The 24,597-nt window shown below is 44.1% G+C and overlaps 1 protein-coding gene across 1 annotated transcript in view; it reads left to right on the plus strand.

Annotated features, from left to right (window-relative positions):
• The window catches only part of LOC118002001 (T-lymphoma invasion and metastasis-inducing protein 2-like), a 198,117-nt gene that overhangs the window by 123,532 nt on the left and 49,988 nt on the right, over positions 1 to 24,597 (plus strand). The window contains exons 13-17 of the mRNA XM_034992217.1: positions 2,742 to 2,903; positions 4,540 to 4,644; positions 5,155 to 5,233; positions 7,987 to 8,079; positions 8,998 to 9,261. Coding sequence (XP_034848108.1) covers positions 2,742 to 2,903; positions 4,540 to 4,644; positions 5,155 to 5,233; positions 7,987 to 8,079; positions 8,998 to 9,261 — 703 coding nt within the window. The remainder of the gene's footprint in view (positions 1 to 2,741; positions 2,904 to 4,539; positions 4,645 to 5,154; positions 5,234 to 7,986; positions 8,080 to 8,997; positions 9,262 to 24,597) is intronic.

Genomic DNA, 24,597 nt, shown 5'->3' on the forward strand with positions numbered 1-24,597 from the left:
CCTCTGACCCTCCCCCCTCTCATGCTCTCTCTATCTCATTCTCTCTCAAATGAATAAATAAAATTAAAAAAAAAAAAAAAAGAAGTGCTGCTGCTTTGTGGGGAATGTCAGGTGAGCTGTTTTGTTCCACTAGAACCTGGTGTGTGCTGTAGAAGAACAGAAAAGATTCGAGAAAGTTAAGTTGTATCCATTTTGTGGGGAGGTAACTGGCAGGTTGATATTTCTATATAGCGCAGTGGTGGTGAGCATAGGCTGAACGGAGCATAGGCTGAAGCCAGGTTTTTAGGGTTCAGATCCCCATAGTACCATCATCACAGCTCACTGTGGGCGCTTGGGCAAGTTTCTAGAATTTTCTGAGCCTCGTTTTTCTCACTTGTTACCTAGAGGATCAGGGCAATGTGTAAAGGGTTGTCAGTGAACTGACAGCATGTGAAAAGCGTATTCCATCCAGGGGCACATGACTGCCTGGCTGGCTCGCTCAGTAGAGCATGCAGCTCTTCATTGCAGGGTGGCGAGTTCAAGCCCTAGGTTGGGTGTGGAGCCTACTTGGAAAGAAAAAAAAAAGCTATTCCATCTGGCCCCATGTAAGACAGTCTCTCTATGCTGGAGAATAAAGGATGGGAACAGGAGGAAAGGGAAGGATAGTTGCGAGCTTGTATTTCTTCTATCCCTCTTCCACCTGTCCGTCTTCAGTTTTTCCTGTTCTGCTCTGAAAGTACAAGATTGAATTGCTTTGTGGGAGTAATCCACTGTCTGACTTCTTGGCCTGGCTTCCTGTGTGGTTTCTTACTCCACAGTGACCTCTGCTGGGGTTTTCGTTTGGTTCTGAGCAAGCCTGGTTTGAGAGGTGGGGTCTGTACCTTTAAGGAAGTACCTGCTTGTTACTAATGCACCTGGTTGAAATCACTCCCCAGAGGAAAAGTACCTGGAGGTTGAATCAGAGAAAGAATAGTGATCTGAATGAGATAGGATCCTTCAGGAGAAAGTGGGTCCATGCTGGCTGCCTGCTCCTTGGCTCCAGGCGTCTATTCCTCTCTTTTTTCTTTTGGTTTGGCACATGAGGTTGATATTCATTCTGGGCTATTATCATTTTCCAGGAAACTGTACAGAAAGTGACAGATCCATGACAAGTCCAGAAACATCCCTTTAAAGACGAATACCACATTTTTAAAAAGACAGCACAGAAAAATTGATTCTTTTCTTGCTTTTCCTGAGCCTGTTCTTTTGAAATCTTCAACATATCCTTGCTTTTTTTTTTTTTTTTTTTTTAAGATTTTATTCATTTGAGAGAGACAGAGAGAGCATGAGCAGGGGGGAGAGAGAGAAGCAGGCTCCCCGCTGAGCAGGGAACACAACCTGGGTCTCCATCCCAGGACCCCGGGATCATGACATGAGCCCAAGGCAGATGCTTAACCGACTGAGCCATGCAGGTGCCCCTCTATTCTAGTTTTTTTATCCAGCATAGGAGGATTTTTTTGCTTTGTGGGCTTTTTAATGCATGGAATTCAGAGTAAAATCCATTGATGATAACTTTATGATAAGTAGGCTATAATTATGTGATAGTATTGAAAGTAACATTTTCTAGTGTGTAAGGTATTTTCACATCTGTATTTTTTTGTTTGCAAAATCTGTATTAACTAATAAACCTAAGTAATTATATTACTAATATCCCCTTTTACAGAATGGGAGACAAGGCTCATCAAGGTGAATGTCCTGTCTTGCTGATTAAATGGTAGAATGTGTAACTTGAACATCAGGTTTTTTGATTTCAAATCCCCGGGTCTTTTCTTTACCACCAGTGAAGACCAATGCAAGAATCTAACCAGAGGACGACATTTTTTTTTTTTTTTAAGAGATTTACTTATTTGAGAGAGAGCGAGATCATGAGCAGGGGAGAAGGGTAGAGGGAGAAGCAGACTCCCCACTGAGCAGGGAGCCCGACTCTGGTCCCGACAGGATCATGGGATCATGACCTGAGCCGAAGGAGACGCTTAACCAACTGAGCCACCCAGGCACCCAGCACATTTCTGAGTTGTTTAATACATGTTAACTATTTTTGTTTATAAATCACGGAAGTTTATGTTAACATGAGATCATTGAATTACCATGCTAATGGGGTCCAGGGAATTAAACATCTTTGGGAAAAGCTTCCTTCTAAAGCTGGTATGTTTGGGGATGATTTCTAAGAGTGTCTAGATGTGAAATAGCTGACGGAAAGAAAAAAAAAAATGTTCCCAGGATTAGGGACTGATTTTAAGAAGCAAGTAGAAATATGAGAGAAGAGAAACCTGCTCAGATGAAGTGCAGTTCGGGTTAGGATGCGGGCAGGCATCAGTGGCCATAAATGAGACCATTTTAAAATTCACGGGGATCAGGAATGCAGATTACACAGGGCGCTTGTCAACCAGCAATTCTAGAGCAGTGAGAGTGGATACCAAGCACCGTTGCATCCACTGTGTCATGTTCAGACTTGGGCTAAGTGGCAAATGGCATGTGGCTAGAACACTGGACGAGGAGTCCATTGCCTTCTGGTCAGCCTCCCTGGGCTTCAGTTTTGTGTGGGTTAAATGAATGAGGAGACACTGGGCTTGTCTGCCCTAGAGGGTTGTGAGAAGCCAGACACAAGGAATATAGAAGGGCTTACTATAAAATATGCCATGAATCAAGGGGACATTTTTTTCATAGTGTCCGTGCTTTGTGTATCAAATCTATCTGTATTTTTTTGTGGTATCTGAAAACAGGTGGATGAACTTCTGCATATATACGGTTCAACAGCTGATGGTGTTCCCCGAGACAACACGTGGGAAGTCCAGACCTACGTTCATTTTCAGGATAATCAAGGGGTTACTGTAATGATCAAGCCAGAACATAGAGTAGAAGATATTTTGACTTTGGCATGCAAGGTAATGGATTTTGCTGTGGAAATATGTCTCAGTAGAAAGAATCATTAATGTTGCCTCCCTATGCCTTTTAAATCTGTGTGGTATTTAGGAGCTCACTTTCTATACTAGGGAAAAGATTAACATCTATTAACCAACATGTTTATTAATGGACATATTTATTACTTTAATTAGCATTCTCTTCTTCCATCTTTTAGAAGAGTGAGTTGTTAGGTTATGGGCCCTTGCCTTCATGAAGAACCTGAGTCGTTTTACTGAAATTCCTAATATGCCTTTATATCTAGAATAATCATGAAGACTGTTGTTATTTAAGTTCCTTAGGGACAGTGCTCCGTAAGCAAGTGGTGTAAACTTCGAAGTAGTTTGGTTTACTCCTAAGCAGTTTTATTGAGTTTCTCTAGATTAAACGAGTAACTTGATACTATTCACGGTTGCTTCATGGAGATTGTTATGAGATGGTGTTTTACTCATTATTCAAATTGGGTTTTGTTTCTGAAAAGAATGTTTACACTAAGTCTTAAAGAGAGCCCGCTGGTAATAGACTGAACGTCAGAGCAGAGGTTTTTAACCCACCAGGTGGCGCAGTAGAGCTGAACTCTTCTTAAGTTTCAGAGAAAATGCCATCAAATAACCTGGCATGGTGAGAACAGGCATGTGGACTTCGGTAACTCTTTACCATGTACACTTAACAGATATGAATAATCATTAATTTTATCTTTTAATAGTCTTGCTTTGACTTAAGCCTTAGGACACCAGACATTTATATATGTAGCTTTACATTCTTACCAGTTTAATGTCCTCTACTCCGTTATGTAAGGTTTTTATTCAGACAACCCACAATATTGTTTTCTACCAACAACACGAGTTATGAAGTTCATAGGTCTGTAAGTGACATAGGACGCCAGAAGTCGGAGTGGGTCAGTTAGACCCAGTTAGAGCATAGGCCTGAAATAATTTGTGAGTGAGTGAATGAGTACGTGTATCAGCATTTTCCTTTTTTTTTTTTTTAAAGATTTTATTTATTTATTTGAGAGATAGAGAATGAAAGAGAGCACATGAGAGGGGGGAGGGTCAGAGGGAGAAGCAGACTCCCTGCCGAGCAGGGAGCCCGATGCGGGACTCGATCCAGGGACTCCAGGATCATGACCCGAGCCGAAGGCAGTCGCTTAACCAACTGAGCCACCCAGGCGCCCAGCATTTTCCTTTTGAAAAAACATTTTTTGGGGTAGGAAATTCCTAATTCTGAGGTTTGTACAATATGAGGTTTTTCACATTTCACACAATTTCTCTACTTCAGTAATGAGAAACAACTTGGGTAAAACCAATGTATAAAATGATAGTACCTGCTGAGATGGTAAGATCTATCCTATCAGATAATATACTACCCTAAGTTCTTAAAAATACACCTCTTGCTTTTTAGTGATAAGTGGTGTCATTTAGAGAAAACCTTCTTAAAAGTAATTATTTGTCCCGTCTTTCTTTTTTTGCACATTTAAATTTCAGCTCTTACGTATGGGTTTAAACTCCATGCAGTATATACAGTATTTCCTTCAGAAATGTCCACTTTGATTTTTAATGAACAGCGATGAATTTAGAAAGAACATTTAAAATCTTGAATGGCTGTCTTTTTTCTTTACAGATGAGGCAGCTGGAACCCAGTCACTATGGCCTACAGCTCCGAAAATTAGTAGATGAAAACATTGAGTACTGTGTCCCTGCACCATATGAATACATGCAAGAACAGGCAAGTGATTTGAACCACATCTAAGGCCTCTTGATTTTAAGTCAGTTATTTGTGGGGGCGCCTGGGTGACTCAGTCGGTTAAGTGTCCGACTCTTGATCTTGGCTCGGGTTTTGATCTCAGGGTTGTGAGTTCAAGTGCCGAGTTGGGCTCCATGCTGGGTGTGGCGCCTACTTAAAAAAAAAGTATGTAATTTGTAGGGGATTGGGGGGATTCTGTTTTAATTTGGCATCTAGTTTGGAAATCATTAAAATAAATTTCCAAAGGGGCGCCTGGGTGGTTCAGTTGGTTGAGCGTTTGACTCTTGGTTTCGGCTCAGGTCAGGATCTGAGAGTCCTGGGGCTGAGCCCCGCGTCGGCCTCAGCGCTCAGTGGGGAGTCTTGCTTCTCCTTCTCCATCTGCTCTTCCCCCAACTTGTGAGCATGCTGTCTCAAATAAATAAAATCTTTAAAAAAATTTTCCAAGATATCATGACATTAAATTTTTTGATTTTGTTGTTTTTCCTTTTGTAGGTTTATGATGAAATAGAAATCTTCCCGCTAAGTGTTTATGATGTGCAGCTCACGAAGACCGGCAGTGTGTCTGACTTTGGTAAGCACAGTAACCCAGTCGGGGGGACACCTGGGTGGCTCAGTCGAGTGAGCGTCTATCTTTGGCTCAGGTCATGATCTCGGGGTCCTGGGATTGAGCCCCGTGTTGGGCTCCCTGCTCAGCGGGGAGCCTGCTTCTCCCTCTCCCACTCCCCCTGCTTGTGTTCCCTCTCTCACTGTGTCTCTGTCAAATAAATAAATAAAATCTTTAAAAAAAAAAAAAAAAAAAAAGGAACCCAGTTAGAGAGCCGTGTTGTCCATCCGTGTCTAGTTTGCTCCAGGATCTTTGGACCTAATTTTTTTTCTTTACGTTTACATTTTCAGTGTCAACTAGGATAGTAGTTTCTGAAATTCCTCTCATTTCCTTCATTTCTATTTATTTATATTAAGCTCAAAAGATGCTTATTAAATAGGGGAAAATGCCAAAGTAATGAAAAGGAATAAGTATAAAAATTGATGAGTTTGAAACGATGGTGATAAGAGTAACACAACGAATTTACTGGGTGCTGTTCTGAGCTGAGTAACTCGGGATTCTCCTCTGTGTCTTTGCTCTCAGCTTTTCACCCGCCAGAAACGGGGCCTTTCACTGCCTTCCGCCCCCGCCTTCCCTCCTCTCTGTGGAGATCCACCGTGGCCTCCAGGAACTAAAGGTCTAACTTTCTTCAAGAAGGCTTATATGACTGCTTTACCTTCAGTTTAAAAAATGAAGGGTCAATATTATCCACGTCATTTCGTAATATTTGATTTTTGCATTTCCATTTGTTTGTCTTTAAACTTAGCTTTAAGCTCCTCATGGACTGTATACTCATGTCTTAAAGTTCATTTCAACATTTTATTCTGTCTTTTACTATGGGAACTCAATAATTAGATAATGATCATCAATACATATCTCCATAAAAGACTATTTCTTGTCTTGTTGAATACATCGATACAATTTTTTTCCTTAAAATGAATCCGGCTGATCAAATTCCAGTCATTGTAATATGTTAGTTTTCTTGGGATTTGTTCTTTGTGTCTTTTTAAAAAAACTTATATAATTGACATGTTCTTTATTTTTTAATTTATATAGTCTATTTTGACCCAATGTTATGTTGATTTTCCCTCTGAAGCCTTCTTAGCATTTTGTTTGTATTCTATTGACCTTCATTCTACTTTTCTTGGTGGGTGTTTGTGAATCTTCTTTGTATTTGAATGACTGAAGGACTGAATGAAGACACTTGCAAAGATGCCTTGTGGTGATCACAGTCTGCCAGGCTCTGCCCGAGGCACAGAGGAAAAGGGTGGGGGGACACATCATTCTTCTTCTTGTCAAAGAACTCCCAGTATTATGGAACCAGGACATGGAAACAGGTGCTCCCAACTGTGGAATCAGAGAGAAGAGCACACCCAGGTGAGGGAGATGCATTTAGAGGCAGGGCTGTCTCACCTGGGTTTTGCATGGAGTCACATTTAGGGCCGGTACGGTATCCATCCAAGTGGTTTTCCACCTACTTAAAATGCCTAACCCCATATAGAGTTGTTTCTTAACAAATTATTTTGTATTGAACTGAATTTAATTTATTTCAGTAAGAGTACTTTTTTTGGTTTCAACTTCTAAAAAAATTAAAAAAAAATTTAAATTGTGGTAAAACACCTGTAACAAAGTTTACCATTGTAACCATTAAGAATGGTTAAAAATGGGGTGCCTGGGTGGCTCAGTTGGTTAAGCAACTGCCTTCGGCTCAGGTCATGATCCTGGAGTCCCGGGATCGAGTCCCGCATCGGGCTCCCTGCTCAGCAGGGAGTCTGTTTCCGCCCTCTAACCCTCCCCCCTCTCGTGCTCTCTCTCTCTGTCTCATTCTCTCTCTCAAATAAATAAAATCTTGAAAAAAAAAAAAAGAATGGTTAAAAATGACAGCTCAGTGACATTAAATACATTCCCATTGCTGTGCGGCCAGTAACAGCGTCCACGTTCAGAACTATTTTCATGTTGCAAAACTGGAACTCTGTATTTTTTAAAACCGTCACTCCCCATTCCTCCTTCCCATCCCTTGCCAACCGCCATTCTGCTTTCTGTGTCTATGGATTTGTCTGCTCTCAGTATCTCACGTAAGTGGAACCATACAGTATTTGTTCTTTTGTGACTGGCTTATTTCACATAGCATAAGGTCCTCAAGGTTTGTCCATGTGATAGCATGTATTGGAATTTCTTTCCTTTTTATGAGGGCGTAATTCCATTGTATGTACATACTGCATTGTGTTTATCCATTCATTTATCAAAAGATGATCAGGGGGCTCCTGGGGGGCTCCGTCGGTTAAGGGTCTGCCTTCGGCTCAGGTCATGATCCAGGGTCCTGGGATCGAGCCCCGCATCGGGCTCCCTGCTCGGCGGGAAGCCTGCGTCTTCCTCTCCCACTCTCCCTGCTTGTGTTCCCTCTCTTGCTGTGTCAAATAAATAAATCTTAAAAAAAAAAAAAAAAAAAAGACCAGGTTTCTTCCACCTTTGGCTGTTGTCAATAATGCTGCTCTAAACGTGGGTGTAGCGTCTCCGCTTTTGAACAAGGTCGTGCACTCCTATTGAGCCTTTAGATCTGACACATTCCTGTTTTTCTGCCCCTGCCAGATAGCTGTGCTTTCTCAATACCTGGAACTTGACTTCCTCGACACTGCGTACTTATGAGAAAAGACGTTCAAGGGAATACTGCTGATTGAGTTGGAGAAATTAATTAGTGTGCTGAATTTAGACTTGTTTTTTTCTTTTGTTGTCACTCGTAGGGTTCGCAGTGATAGTGCAGGTGGACGAGCATCAGCATCTCAGCCGAATATTTATAAGTGATGTTCTCCCTGACGGCTTGGCATATGGAGAAGGTCCGTGTGGCACAGAGTGTCTCTGTTCTCTCTTAATTCAAAACTATGGAATGCAGTCTGCCTAGTGAGATGTTCTTGTTGACAGTTTTGTCAGAAAATGGCTTCTCCTAGAACTAAAAAAAGGGCAAACTTAATAGTTTAAGTGAAAATGCATATGCCTATATATGTGTGTATATATATATGGAGAGAGTATTTGGGGGGGTTTGTTTTGAAAGAGAGTATATACACCCACAGAGACAGTACAGTGCATGTGTACAGACAGATGGAGAAAGGAAACGGGTAGCCAGGTAGACACAGACGAATGTTATTTCCCACGGCGTTTAACATCAGGTAGAGGAATAATGAATTTGAATGATGGTCAAATGGTTTTCCCTTTTTTTTTAAGATTTGTTTACTTTAGAGGGAGTGTGCAGGATCAGGGGAGGGGCAGAGGGAAAGAATCTGCAGCAGAGTCCCCCAGGGCGACGAGGGGCTCCGGCTCAAGACCCTGACTGAGATCATGACCTGAGCCGAAATCAAGAGTCGGACACTCAACCGACTGAGCCGTCCACGCGCTCTTGGTTTTCTTTTTCAACCTGTTCCTTCTGGGGACACCTGGCTGGCTCAGTCCGTTGAGCACACTACTCTTGATCTCCAGGTCGTGAGTTTAAGCCCCACGTTGGGCAAAAAGCTTACTTAAAAAAAAAAAAAAAAAACCCCAAAACCAAAACCCCAAACTGTTCCTTTTAATCCCAGTTTTGAGAGAGCTGAAATGCGTTATCAGCAGCATCCGGATACTGTGCGTTTTGGGCTTTGCTTTGAAGACTGCAGCAGGATGGTCCCTGAGAATACGTGCTTTGAATTTGTGGCTGACCTTCACCTTCATGTTAAAATACTTCTCCCAGTAATCTCTCTTCTCTTCCTTTTCCTTGTTCTCAGGGTTGAGAAAGGGCAACGAAATCGTGACCTTAAATGGGGAAGCTGTGTCTGATCTTGACCTGAAGCAGATGGAAGCCTTGTTTTCTGAGCAGAGCGTTGGGCTCACTCTGATTGCCCAGCCGCCAGACACAAAAGGCACCTTGTGTTCGTCCTGGTCAGACAGTGACCTGTTCTCAAGGGACCAGAAGAGTCTGCTGCCCCCTCCGAACCAGTCCCAGCTTCTGGAGGAGTTCCTGGATAACTTTAAAAAGAATACAACCAATGGTAAGGCTGTGTTCTTTCTTCCTTCTTCATTGCTGGTATCAACAGCTGATAATTTTAGGCTGTATATTTTGCTTGCAAACTTAGATTATTTAGGCTGTTCAAAGAATGTTTTCTCATTTATTAGGAGAAGAACACAGATGCCAACCCAGTAGATCTAATCAAAATTTCATGCACTGTGGAAATCATAACACTTTCATGAAAATAGAAAATAAATTTCTGTACAAAAGAATATCCTTTAAAATAGCAGAATCTTTAAAAAAAAAAATCACCCAGGTTAATTTTGTATTGTAATTACTTTGTGATTGAAGGTAGATGAAAGCCAACATAAATGACAGTTTGATTTTCTATTCAGTTGAATCTAAGGCAAAAAACCATTTTGCAGCAATCTTTTGGGTTCTTAGAAACCTTGATACAGTTTCATTCTTTACCTCTTTTGTAGGTGCCTCAGCCCAGTAGGTAGTAACTCAGTCTCATAATTCTTTACCTCTTTCGTTAAGTGACTGCTTTCTCAATAAACTGCGAACTTTTCATGTAGGTCGTAAATTTTAAAATTTTGGCAAGGCCTAAAAATGAAAAGTTGTATGCCAGCTTATTTTTCTAAAGGTAAAATTTCCACATGAGGAAATAATCTGAAGGTCTGGATTTCTGACTTTATTAATTCATGCATAATTCATGTGTTGCAGGCAAGTAAATCAGAGGCTCCAGCTATTACTGAAAACCTGTAGTTTCTCTCTGTATTCCTGGAGGAAGCTGGTCAAGCCCTGACATGAGACAGAGAGCATAGGGTGTTTATGTTAAGTGCACACAAAGGAATTTTTTTTAGATTTTATTTGTTTCTTTAGGGGGTGGGGCAGAGGGAGAGGAGAGAGAATCTCAAGCAGGCTTCTGCACTGAGCACCATGCCTGATGTGGGGCTCAGTCTCACGACCCTGAGATCATGACCTGAGTTGAAACCAAGAGTCGATGCTCAATGGACTGAGCCACCCAGGTTCCCCCACACAAAGGAACATTTATACTTAATTGCAGTGATAATGGATTTCCAATGGAAATCTCTGCATGATTACTAGAAATGAATGAAAAACACAAAAAGAGGAGTTGTTTGGATAGATTTAATTATAAAGCAAGTTTATTAGGTCATTTTTGGAATTAAAAAATCAGATGTAAGATTTGTGATTCAATAAGGTATATAGTGCTTTCTTCTCTTGGGGCTTCACTCCAATTTAAAATGCCATTAAATTGACTTGGCATATAAAAGTGGATATCATAAAGCAAAAATCATGATGGAACTAATTAATTACTTGGTTATATTAGGGCCATCACTCAGTGACCCTGGGCTCTGGTACAGGCCTGAGCATTCCACATAATACATGCATGTGTCCATTCGCTGGATTCATTATTCTTGAGGGATACATTCACTGCCCTTTATATCTCTATGTATTTTATCATAATGAGAAATTACTGCAGAGTCTATAACACTTTTGGTACTGCAGGAATGAATTTCTACAGAAAGCAGCAAAAATGGCAAATTTACCTTTTTTTTTTTTTTTAAAGATTTTATTTATTTATTTGAGAGAGAGAGAATGAGAGACAGAGAGCATGACGGGGAGGAGGGTCAGAGGGAGAAGCAGACTCCCTGCCAAGCAGGGAGCCCGATGCGGGACTCGATCCCAGGACTCCAGGATCATGACCTGAGCCGAAGGCAGTCGCTTAACCAACTGAGCCACCCAGGCGCCCCTACCTTTTTTTTTTTTAATAGTTAAGGATCAAGCAGATCAGCTAAGCCTATTTACCCCTTTTTGTTTGTTTTGCGTGCAAACAATTCAAAGAGGTCCTGGGTCCGATAGCCATTATATGGGGCTCCTGGGTGGCTCAGTCTGTTAAGCATCTGCCTTTGGCTCAGGTCATGATCTCAGGGTCCTGGGATCGAGCCCCACATCAGGCTCCTTGCTCAGCGAGGAGCCTATTCTTGCCTCTGCCCCCCCACCCCCATTCATGCTGTGTCTGTCTGTCTCTCTCAAATAAGTAAATTAAATCTTAAAAAAAAAAAAATAGCCATTATATTACCCCAGGGAGCCATTCTGATGGTGGAAAGCTTGTATAACTTATCTGAGCGCTGCTGATGTCTGTGTATACAGATGGCTTGGCTAGTCGGACCCACAGGGCTTTTCCATAGCTGGTCGTCCTGCAGGTCCCCACAGGGTTACAGTGCATCCCTCCACTCGTCCTGCCCTGCCCAGTGCTCTGCTGCAGCCAGGACAGACAGGAGAGCCGTACACCGCCCGCCCCCCACGGCCCCCCTGATTTCCTGGCGAGGCCGTGTGTCTGGTGGGGGGCGCTGAATCGCTGTCCCCGGGAGCGCCCCGCCACCCTTCTGCCTGCAGTTCTGTTCTCTGTGTCCCTCACTGTTGCACAGTAACGTGCCTGCCTTGAAAACAAAACAGCCATGATGGGCGGCTTCCCCACACACTTTGCAAATACAGAATTTGTTTTCTTTTTGAAGCGAAAGCTTGTGCAGGAAGAAGACGCCTGTGAGTGAACATCTCAGAAGGACGACTCTGTGTTTTTAAGGTTGGGGGAAAAGAAAAGAAGGGGTGGGGGGTGGAAATTGGAAGATAGAAGAAAAAGTGTGAGTCCCTCATTTGTGCATGGTATCGAGATTGTGCTCGGGAGCCTGCGTGGGTGAGAGGAGAGGTGAGGTGGCACCTGAGGTGAGGTGACGGGCACGCAGGCCTGTGAGTCCCACCTGGATTCGAGTCCCGGCTGTGCTTGTGTGGGTGTGGCCTCGGGGCAGCCCTCAGCCGGGGAAGCATGGGTGCTGGTGGGGGACCCCGAGCTTCCTGCCCCCCCCCACGGGGACAGTTCTGCGGTGCCTACCACGATTCAGCAGGGGGTCCCGGTAAAACTGAGCCCCACGTGCACATAGCAACCTCGTTTTCACGGCTTTTATGGGCTTTCTCCCCTCTCGGTCTCACCTTCCCTGTGCCTTCCCTTGGGCCTCTTGGGATCACCTTCCAAATAAACTTGTAAACCCACGTCCTCGTCTTGGACTCTGCTTATGGGGGAGCCCATATGGAGACACGGAGCCTTGATTTCTCACCTGGAAGATACGGTTTCGCGCCTCACCTGAATAGGTCACTCTAAGGAAGTCCACGTCTATATGTGTCTGGCCCAGCTCCTTACGTGTCAGGAATTCCAAAAACGGGATTCTCGTCTTCCCTCTCCTGTGCAGCTTGATGTTTTATGAAAAATTACCTTGCTTTACTTTGGCAGTGAACCAGAAAATGGTAGTCCCATTTTCTTGCTAAGGTTAAAAATTACACAAAGGAAAGAACTTAAATGACTTTGATAAACAATTTTTCAGTCAACTTTGAGTTGTACTCAGAAGTGAGAGTCTGGGGGGCGCCTGGGTGGCTCAGACGGTTAAGCGTCTGCCTTCGGCTCAGGTCATGATCCCAGCGTCCTGGGATCGAGTTCCGCATCGGGCTCCCGGCTCAGCGGGGAGCCTGCTTCTGCCTCTGACCCTCCCCCCTCTCACGCTATTTCTCTCTCGCTCACTCTCTAAAAAATAAATAAAATCTTAAAAAAAAAAAAAAAAAGAAGAAGTGAGAGTCTGCCTTCCCCTCACTTTTGTGTTCCCTCAACAATACCAGAGGCATCCCCAGCCCAGTACTTGAAACGAAGGAAGATTTTCCCATTTTGTTTTCCAGAGAAGCCAATCCTCTGTTAATAAAAAACAAACAGCTGGTGCTCTGGAAGGGAAGAACTTTTTTTTGTTTTGTTTAAATAGAAACATAAGAATATAAGAAGGTAAAGGAAGAAACTGCAGGGTGGTTTTGGGCATATCTTGACTGTCCATGATGAAGGTTTACTGATTCCATACTGGGTGCTTAAAACATGTGAGGCCCTAGGAATAAGCTACATTGGGTTTAGGGCTTTTTGGTCTTCTTTTGGTTTTGGTCAGGTATCCAGAAATTTATATTTGTTAGCTTTAGTCTCTTGATCAGGTTAGAGCAGAACAGAACACCATCCTTATTTACATATCTGACTGAAAAAAGTGCCAGCAAGAGTAGCAGGTCCTGAGGAGCCCGGGCAAGGATTGTGGCTTGCTATTCCGCGTCTTTGCTTTTCTAGATAAGAAACATCCTACTGGCATTTGAGACTCATTGATAAGTACCCTGGTTAGGAAAATGGTCCTCAAACTTCCCGATGCTGAAGACTCGCCTGCTGACCTTGGGAAAATGCATATTCCTGGGTCCGGCCGTCAAAGAGCCCCCTGCAGGAGGTCTGGGGTAGTGCAAGCTCCATTGTTAACCCGGCTCCCTCATGTGGCCCCCAAGGTGGGGGGGGGGAGGGGATGGGGGCATTAGTCTAAAGGGAGGTGGGGCTGACCCTGAGAGGTAGGTCCTACCCTTTCTTGAACCCTTGTGTGCCAAGGGTTTGAGGGTTAAATGAGATCATCTGTGTGAAGTTCTCAGCAAGTGATAGCTGTTGTGTTTGCGTGTTGTTACTCTCAGTGGGGGGATTATATGCCCCAGACCACCACCACTGTCCTGAGTGGCTCAGAATGCAGCCAGCTGTCCTGTGAGCTCAGCTCATTTGTGCAGTAGCCCGCCCTCAGGAGACGCAGGCCCATTCAGCAAATTGAGTACACGGGGAGCCAAGAACTAACCGTAGTCACGGGCTTCCTGTGATCCTCTGTGAAGAGTGGAGCAGACAGGAGCGCATCTAGAACTGATGTGTTAGTTCCTTGGTTTCCTTGGACGTGAATGACCATTTGATTCTTGCCTCTTTCTGCTCGGGTTATCTGCAGTAGAAAGAGAGGAAACGTGTATGGGCTGTCTTTGACTGGAGTGGAGATCTCATCTGTAAGGACTGACTGTAGACAGATTAATGTTGTGGCTGGAATCCCCCAGCGAGGCTGGTGTTAGTTTCAAGCCAACAGGTTCGAGCCAACAGGGCTGCCACGGAAGGGCTTGGGCGGGCCAGCCCCTGATCATCCTGGATTCTTGTGGATGCTGTTTTTTGCAGTTTATATTGAAAACCCCTTTTCTAGGGTATGCCATCTTTGAGAAATTCCAGCAGCTTTTTAGAGAGAGTCCTGTGGGGCCTAGAGTTTCTGAACCAAGTCTTTCAGCAGGGAGTCCATTGTGGCCTTAACGTGGTCTCCGTCTGTAAATGGCAATTAACACTGTGCTGTGAGTGTCGGGGACTCACAGGGGACAGAAGAGAGAGGACCTGGGTTCCTGCTCCCACTCAGACCGCGTCCGCCCAGCAGTGCTGACCCGACAATGAAGGTAATTGCAGCCTGAGGTTCTTTTTTTAATTCCATGCCTGGCGCTGAATCACTCTCGTTCTGAATTGATGTATGAGGAGTGTAGATCTTCAAGCTACCAGAAGCCACTTAGATGCAGATTTGCTGTTTGGAAGGAATTGCTCCTGGGACTGTATGTGTCCCTCACACAGCTTCTCACCAGGGTCGGGGGGCAGGGGGGTGCAGTTACAGAGCCGGCTCAGATGTGGACACCCACTGATTTCCTGTTGATGAGGATGAGGGCATTTTGGCTTCCATAGCCTGGTGTAGGATGACGAACAGCACTGAGCTCAGGATATGCTGTTTGTATGTGTAACTGCTGTTACTGCAGTGAGCTGGCTGATGCCCCAGATCCCCAGGTGTAAAAACAGAGTGGTTCCTAAAGATGGTTGGTACATTAAAAAATTTAAAAGAAGGGGTGCCTGGGTGGCTCAGTCAGTTAAGCGTCTGCCTTCAGCTCAGGTCATGATCCCAGGGTCCTGGGATCATCCCTCATCGTGCCCTGCTCAGCGGGGAGCCTGCTTCTCCCTCTCCTTCTGCCACTCCTCCTGCTTGTGCTCTCTCTCTGTCTAATAAATAAATACAATCTTTTAAAAAAATTTTTAAAAAAATTAAAAGAAAATAAGAGTGAGAAATAGACCGCTTTTGCCAGGGCACAGAACGTTGGTCTCAGAATCTTTGTTGCCGATAATGGTGCTGAAGGTCCTTGTCAGTTTCATCGAGGGACATGAGCAGGTGGTTTTCTGTGAGCAGAGCAGAGAGTTACAGACCTTGGGTACGAACTCTCTTGCCAAGCTTAGTGTTGTTGGGGCATTTGGTCCCCTTTTCTCATTCCTCGTCCTTCATTTAGTCACTTGTTTATTTAACAAGTAAGCAATAACGTTCTGCTAAATGTTGCAGATACGTAAAGCTGAACTAGACAATTGTTTTCTATTCTCAAGCTTATTGTTGAATGGAAAAGTAAAACGCTTGTAGATAATAATTCACTATTAAAAGAATCTTTTCAATAAAGAGAGAAGTCGTCCAGCTCATAGGGTGGAAATCCCACTGATTTTTCTGTTTATTTTGAGCAAAGGGTCCAAAAGAGAGGCATGAGAAATGGGGGAAAGGTTAGCGTTTGCCTTGAGCACCGCAGCTGGAGAGTTTCCTGTGGGGGGGTGGGGTGTAGTGTGAGGTCTGGAGGATGTTTCATATACAGCACTTAGATCTCACCTGCCTAGTGTGTGAATGGGAAATAAAATTGGAAAGCCTCTTGGGGCCAGATTGTAGAAAACCCTTAAATTGCAGGAATTTGTAACATGTCCTGGCCTGTATCTGAAAAAAACAAACAACTAAAAACAGAAAAACTGGCGAGTACTGCATTACTTTCTCCTGCCTTGAGTAAAATGCAGAGGATTTGTCTGGTCACTTATTTTCTTTTTTAAAAAGATTTTATTTATTTATTTGAGAGAGAGAGAGAGACAGAGAGCGAGCTTACCCACAAGCTCAGGGGAGGGGCAGAGGGAGAGGGAGAAGCAGACTCCCTGCCAAGCAGGGATCCCGATGTGGGGTTCAATCCCAGGACCCCGGGATCATGACCTGAGCCAAAGGCAGATGCTTAACCAAATGAGCTACCCAGGTCATTGGTCATTGTTTTTAATGACCAGAAGACCTTGCAAAAAAAATACTCAAATAAATGTTTTTTTCTTGGGAAAGAATGAATAAATGACTTACCATAGGTATCCTATAAAACTAAAGTGCTCCTCAGCATGTGAAGCCATGGCCAGGAATGGTGTGGTCCTCACAGTGGTCATTAGGGGGGTGCCATGCTGGCTTGTGGTACGGGGTGCCCCATAGCAAGGAGGATGAGGCATTGTTGGAACTGAGGGGAGAGCTGGTAAATAAAGTTTGCCCGCATTTTGAGTTAAAAACCAGTCTTATATTATCTCTCCTAATCGTAAATGGAAATTCATCTTTCAGGTAAAAATCTACAGAATTTCTCTGAGGAACACTGTATGAAATTTCTATGGGTGATGTCCCTTTTACTAGCCCTTTGAGAGTTTGGGAGGACTGGGTCAAATCTCATCTCCCATGCAGGCAGAGTGAGCCCGGAACTGTTAGGTGTGGTTGGAAAGAGGAAGCTTTATAGGGTGTTATAGAAAAGAAAAAAAAGCTCTGACTGTTCCTGTGTCTATCATGAGTACTGATTGCTGAATGATGCTTGTCTGCATTTCCATGTTGGTTCTTTGTAATGGGCTTGGAAGTGAATTATACTGCTGACTTTCTCCTTCCTGTGAAGGAATTGAGACCATCAGGAAGGACCATGTGGGGCTATCTCCTCTTGAGCTTTCACTTCTAGAGACAGCTGTGTTGTGACCACGTCTTTCACCGTTTGGGTCGGTAATACACGTGCCTGGTGTGGCATCCCAGCAGTGCGAAGGGCTCAACAGTCAGAGCTGTGTGGGGAAGTGGTTAAGAGTGTGGCTACTATGCATACAACTTGGGATCAGTCTTGCTCCAGGTTTGTGACCAGCTGTGGGACGTTGGTTGGGCACGCCACTTAATCTGTGTTTAGTGTTTGCAACTGTAAACTAGTCGAGGGTTTTTATGGGATTAATGAGCTAATATTTGGAAAGAACTAGATAGTGGCACATAGCAAAGACCATATAAGCATTTAACTGAATAAAATAGATGAATTTCTCCCACTCTGTACTTAGCCACCCACTTTCTCACCCAGAGGTAATCATTGTTCTTAGTTTCTTTCTCATTCCGGTCTGGAGACTCTTAAATGTTGGGGAAAATTGTGGGGCATTTTTCTGCTCTGTTTTATTGAAATATCTTCGTCCGTGGCTATGGTAGGCAGATAAATCCCTGCCAAGAATGTCCACATCCTAATCCCCGGAACCTGTGACTATGGCAAAAACAATATACATGACAAAAGGAACTTCAGCGATGTGATTGGATTAAGGATCTTGAGATGGGGAGATTATCCTGGATGATCTGGGTGGGCTGTAAAACAGAGGCTGGAGAGTCAGAATCGGAGATGTAGTGACATAAGCAGATTGGAGTGATATGGGCCTGTGAACGAAATAATGTGTGCAGCTTCTAGAAATTGCAGAGACATGGGAACAGATTCTCCCTTAGAGCCTCCAGGTGGAATATGGCCCAGGCAGACCCATTTCAGTCTTCTGACCTCCAGAAATATAAGATAATAAATTTTTATTTATGTGTCAAGCACTGTGTGTGATGGCTGGGGTACAAAAATAGCCATAGTTCCACCTTCAGGCCGCTACAGTGGAGTTGGGGCAAATGCATGAACAGCCAACAATCATTATCCACCATCATAACAGCGCTAGTCCTGTAGTTCCTATACTTGTCGGTATCCAGGTCCTTTACTGTGAAAAATTATCAGGGACCCCAAAGGGCTTTTGTTATGTGGATTATATCTTTCAGTGTTTACTATATTAGAAATTTAACCTGAGAGGCACCTGGGTGGCTCAGTTGGTTGGGTGTCCAACTCTTGGTTTCGGCTCAGGTCACGATCTCAGGGTCGTGAGATAGAGCCCTGTGTTGGGCTCTGTGCTCAGGACAGAGTCGCTTGAGATTCTCTGCCTCTCCCTTTCCCCCAGCCCCTCCCCCCCACTCACACTCTCTCTTTCTAAAATAAAATCTTTAAAAGAAATTTGAACCAAGAAATTTAAAAAGTATTTATTAAAATTTATTTTCATGTAACAACGAATCCATTTCATGTTAACACAGCATATTTTTAATGAACTAATTCTCCAAACAAACAAAAAAATCAGTGAGAAGAATAACATTGTTTTACATTTTTGTAGTCTCTTTAACGTGTGTCTTAGTAGAAGACAGCTGGGTTTTATATCAGCATCTGCATTCAGCCTATTGCAAATGCTTGTTTTTGTGACAGTGATTTGAAGAAAATCCAACCTCACACAGATACTGTAGTTGGCAAAGAGAGGAGTATTTTAATAATCTTTCATAGTTGGCAAAGAGAGGAGTATTTTAATAATCTTTCAGATAATTGTGGCTATTCATCTTTAATATTACACCAAAACTCAACAAGTGGTAGTTCCTTGAAGGTGAGTTGCATGTGGGTTCTGAAACACGGTTGGTAGACCTTCCTACTTGCTCCGATTAAAGTCCATTGGCCTGTCTTACACTTTGAATGGATCTTTTAGTTATGTGATTTTGTAATGTGCAATGGTTATTTGGAAACATTGGGTTGCTAGGTTATGCAGATCTTTCAAATATGGATGTTTCATTACACAACATTAAAATCACATTCATTAATATCGCCATCAGTTTCTTGTGGAAAAGCCTTGATGTGTTCGGAAGCTATCAAGCTCACAGTGGTGGACACGTTTTCCAGGATTTGAATTTTTGTTACAAAGTTGGAATTATATCTACAATACTGTCCGTTTTTTCCTTGGAAGTGACAGGCTCACTTTGTTCATTTTATGTTTTCATTTTTAAAAAATATTTTTAGGGCACCTGGGTGGCTCAGTTGGTTAAGCGACTGCCTTCGGCTCAGGTCATGATCCTGGAGTCCTGGAATCGAGTCCCGCATCGGGCTCCCTGCTCGGCAGGGAGTCTGCTTCTCCCTCTGACCCTCCTCCCTCTCATGCTCTCTGTCTCTCATTCTTTCTCTCAAAATAAATAAATAAATAAAATCTTTAAAAAAAATATATATTTTTAAGTAGGCTCTATACCCAGTGTTGGACTTGAACTCATCACCCTGAGATCAAGAGTTGCATGCTTTACGAACTGAGCCAGCCAGGTACCCCACACTTTGTTCGTTTTAAAGAAAATATTTTGTCTTTTTTTTTTTTTTTTTTTTTTAGTAAAAATTGTTTTGTTAAAAAAAAAAAGCTAGCTCAGCTTGCAACACTATGGTGTAAGTGCATTTTCTTGCAACAACCATTGCATAAGAGCTGTATGGATACTTCTCAAACATGTTCCCAAGGGTTGAGTTCTAGTAGAGTCAGCCATTTTTACTGCTTCATTGAGGATGTTGTTAATGGATGCCAGCATGTTCTCGATGGAAGTGTGCAGTAATGGAGTTAGCGGTGACGAGTAACGGTGGATGCCACTGCTCTGACGTGCGCTACATCACGAGCAGATCTACCCACGACTGCCTTGCACTCCCATTGCAGATGTCCTCAGAGAGAAAATGGCAGATGACATCTACAATTATTACTGAAAATACTTCTGAACTTGTAGGTCACTTGAAAGGGTCCCAGTGGCCCCAGAAGTTGACAGACCACACTGAGAAGGACTGTTACAGTACATAAGGGGCAGCGAGAACGCATGTTCCAGGTTCCCAGGGCCACCTCTGAGGGATAGTCTCACTTTTGTTAAACCCTGAAGAAAGCAGAGTGCATTCTGGGCAGAGAGAAGTTGCAGAGGGTGGGGGTCAGGGTCTTGCTGAGGCGAGATGTGTGTGAGTAATTCAGGGTTTTTGGAAGGTAAGGTGCGAATGGGGAGGATGGAAGAGATAAGACTGGACTGGTGAGCAAGGGCCAGGTCGAAGCCAGGTGGTGGGGAGCTGCGGGGGAGGGGAGGGGCCCTGAAGCTGGTGATCAGCCGCTGAGAAGTAAACATTCGTGGGCCAGGCAGGGCTGGGGTTGAGGGGTGGGGGGCGCTGTGGTGGCAGGGCATCCCTGTGCTTCTCTCCACCAGAGCGCTCAGGTTGGGAGGGGTAACTGTCCTTCCTCAGCACAGGGTCTCTTGAATTTTATCACTAATAAGTCCCCAGACCCGTAAGTGGAGCCACTCAATAAAGATTTGCTCAAATGTAGGAATGAATGAATCAAGGATATGGGAATGACAGGGCTTAAGCTCTAAAAAAGAAAAAAAAAAAAAAAACAAAAAACCCTCCAAGGTCTTGTGTTTCCAATATTCACTTTATTTTTCAGCGAGATGCTAAGGCTTGCATTATATCTAAAATGTGGTTTGTTTCAAGTGCAGAAGATACAACATGTGGCTGAGAAAGGGAATTGTGGCTTTGTTTAGGAGGCTGAATTCATGGTGCTTTAAAGAAATGTGACTTTGAGAATTGTTTTTTCCATGAAGTTGGCCAATGAACTACGAAGCTTAATTTTAATCTTCATCCTGAACTCAGACACTTAAGTTGTCTATGACGTGAGACATGCCCTGTTCTTACCCCCGTTCAAGCCCCTGGGATTGTATTCTGTGAGTACTCCTTGCTCATGAAGAGTGCCTGAGGCCAAGCAGAGAAATTAAGGGGGTCTCTCTCTCTCTCTCTTTTTTTACTTTAATTTACTCATTGAACAAATATTCAGTGGCCGCCTGTTCTGTATCAGGCGCTGTTTTTAGAGGCGCTGGAGATAGATCAGTGAACACAGCAGGTTAAAACTCCCTCAGCACATGGACCTTGCATTTCAGTGCGTGGAAATCCATATAAACAACAAACATAATAAGTAAATTACATAGTGTACTAACAGGTGGTAAGTGTGATGGAAAAACAAAGATCGGGGGCAGAGGGACCAGGAGTAGAGCCGGGAGCAGGTGGCCATTGGAACTCGGACACCAGCAGTTGTGGGTAAGACCGAGGCTTTGGAATAAGCTGGACACGCGGGATGGAGCCTTGTGGACATCTGGAAGCAAAGCTTGCCTGGCGGAGGGAACAAGTGACCCGAGGTGCGGATGTGAGTGGCATGGTTAAGGATCAGCAAGTAGCCCAGCATGCCTGGGGAAGAGCAAGGGGACTGGCAAGCAATGGGAGGTGAGGCCCAGGAGGACATGTGAGGCAGGATCAGGGAGGACTTGATAAGCCAGTTTGAGGTCTTGAGGAAAATGAGGGGACATCCCATGTTTTGGAGCAGAGAAGTGACATGATCTGACCGGGGTTTTCAGAGGATCACTAGCTATTGAGAAGAGACTGTAGGAGGCCAAGGGTGCTTTGCGGCTTTTGCAGAGGGGGGCATGATGGTGCCCTCGCACTCTGTGGTAGCAGGGGAGGTACACACAACAGAGCTTGCCCAGAGATCGAGCGCGGGCGTCGAGGAAGGAGAAGAGGCAAGGGTGACTCCCAGGTTTGGCCTTGAGCGACTATTAGGAAGGAATTGCCATCAACTAAGCTGGGGAAGCTGGTGGAGCAGTTTTGGGGGAAGACCAGGAGTTGACTTTGGAACACCTTGTGTTAAGCCTTTGTGTTTAAGCGAATATTCCACCTGCTTCCAAAATGGTTTTAAAATGACTTATACTGAAAGCCCATACATAAAATTCATCAAAATTAACAACATACAAAGGGAAGGGGAGGAGATTTGAATGACAACTTGCCTACTTTAAAGGTTTTCACTCCCAGTATAGGGACAAAAACATCTTTGTTTATGAGAAAATGATGACGTTTGAAATAGTGCAGCAAATTAATTCCTTTCAGTCAATTGAGTTATGATTTGTTGTATCTTATAAATTTATTTCTGATCCTACAGTTCTCAGCTCTGATTATCTATTTATAAATTGTCCGTTCTCATATGAATCCTTTTTTTTTTTTTTTTGAGAAAAAGAGAGCATTCATGTGCACTTGAGCTGGGGGAGAGGCAGAGGCATAGGGAGAGAGAATCCCAAGCAGGCTCCATGCTCCGTGCAGAGCCCGATGCTCGGCTCGATCTCATGACCCTGAGATCATGACCTGAGCTGAAATCAAGAATCAGCTGCTTAACCGACTGAGCCACCCAGGCGTCCCCATATAAATCCTTTTATCCCTCCCCCCCACTTTTGTCATTAACATCTTTTTTTTTTTTAAGATTTTATTTATTTGGCAGAGAGAGACACAGTGAGAGAGGAAACAGAAGCAGGGGGAGTGGGAGAGGGAGAAGCAGGCTTCCCGCAGAGCAGGGAGCCGGATGCGGGGCTCTATCCCAGGACCCTGGGATCATGACCTCAGCCAAAGGCAGACACTTAATGACTGAGCCACCCAGGTGCCCGTCATTAACATCTTTAACATGTTGTGGGAAACCATGACCAAATTCAAATTATCCAGTTTTATTACCTGTTAATTGCTCTGGGAAAACTTATTTGGAAAGAGACATATGAAATTATTAGCAAAATTATTTTGTGTCTTGTGCAGAGCCCTGGCCAACTGCCTCTGGAGAGTGGGCAGATGCAGTCCCATGTGGAACAGTGTACAGAATGCCCTTTCCTCCCAAATCTCCCAGCAGGCTTCCTGTAGAATCTGGAATTTCCAGGGAAGCACTTAGAAGCTTCTACGCTTGCTATTCTCAGCTTTTCTACATTTACCTTCCCAACACTAATTACTCCGAAATTGCCATTTGTGAATTAATTCTGACTTTAATGTTTCGGTTGATGAATGACCACATCACACTTCTGTGAAGTTGAGGCATCTTTGCATGGTAGTATTAGCAGAATTATTTGGATGTCTACTGAATTGTGTCATTATCGTGTCACAAGAACAGTCGAGAAAAAGCTGAAAAATGTTGATAAGAAGCCTAGGTTTCATAAGCTTAATACGTGTGACCCAAAAATGCCAGTCATCACGTGTGTGCCAGCCATGAGCCCGTAGCCCCGTGTGGATATTCTTTGATCTTCAGGAGGCCAGTATGTGTTCAGTGGGGAAGGAGGAGGAGAAGATTCAGGTATGTATCAGGTGACTATAAATAGAAATTTTATAATTTGTTTGGATCCCTGGGAATAGAAGTCTTCACAGAACCTATGAACTCAGTTTTCACACTTTGGGATTGTATTCTCTGAGAAATAGGGGGCTGCCTCCATGTCACCTTGGGGGGATCTTGGCCTCTTCTCTTTTGAACTCTGAAAACACTTTGTCTGTAAATCTGATATGGAAGTTAAGATTTATTGCCTTGCAGTATAACTGTGTACTTATCCTAATTTACCTACCAAATTGAAAATCCCTTGGGGCGCCTGGGTGGCTCAGTCGTTAAGCATCTGCCTTCGGCTCAGGTCGTGATCCCAGGGTCCTGGGATTGAGCCCCGCATCGGGCTCCCTGCTTCTCCCTCTCCCACTCCCCCTGCTTGTGTTCCCTCTCTTGCTGTGTCTCTCTCTTCAAATAAATAAATAAAATCTTTAAAAAAAAAAAAAAAAGAAAAAGAAAATCCCTTGAAAAACAGAGACCTTGGGGTGCTTGGGTGGCTCAGTGGGTTAAGCGTCTGCCTTTGGCTCAGGTCACGATCCCGGAGTCCTGGGATCGAGCCCCATGTCAGGCTCCCTGCTCAGCAGGGAGTCTCCCTCTCCCGCTGCCCCTCCCCCGGCTCCTGCTCTCTCTTGTGCACACCCTTGCTGTCTCTCTCGAATAAATAAAATCTTTAAAAAAAAAGTAAAAGAAAAACAGGGACCTTGAAGACTTTTTTTTTTTTTTTTTTAAGATTTATGTATTTGTTAGAGCGAGAGCACAAGCGGAGGGGAGAGACAGAGGGGGAAGGAGAGGGACAAGCAGATTCTGCCCTGAGGGCAGAGCCCAGTGCGGGGGCTGGATCCCATGACCCTGAGATCATGACCTGAGCCAGAATGAAGAGTCCGACGCTTAACCCACTGAGCCGCCCAGGCGCCCTGAGGAATACCAAGATTTTTAAGACAGGGCAGCTAGCGCTGTTCTTGGGAATAGCACGTGTTTCCCTGAAATATCTATTAAGTGAAAAGAAGGTTCATAGGAGTCTCTTAATGTGACGTAAAGGTGGTGTTCCTGAGAGTGGATTCTGGGGATAAAATGAATCCTGGAGCGCACCTAGAAGCTTCCCAATTTTCTTCTTTAGAAATCTGACTACAGGGGATGTGTGCTGAGACTGTCTCAGGGCTGAAGACTCTGCTCATCTGCATGTGTGTGTGGGGGGGCGCGGGGGACTCTGGGACAGCCGGGGATGCTCCTCGCCAAACCGTATGCCCCAGCTCCAGTGAGTGGCTGCTTGTCCCAGGAGAACAGCTCACAACCCAGTCTGTGCTGCTCTGTAACTTCCATGGGCTGATTGGTGCCCACGACATGGGATTCTTTTGGCAGATAAACCAAAGCCACAACTAAAAAGGAACAGTC

This window comes from Mirounga leonina, unplaced genomic scaffold, assembly GCF_011800145.1.
Source record: "Mirounga leonina isolate KUSES-001 unplaced genomic scaffold, KU_Mleo_1.0 Mir_56, whole genome shotgun sequence".
Lineage (NCBI taxonomy): Eukaryota > Metazoa > Chordata > Mammalia > Carnivora > Phocidae > Mirounga > Mirounga leonina.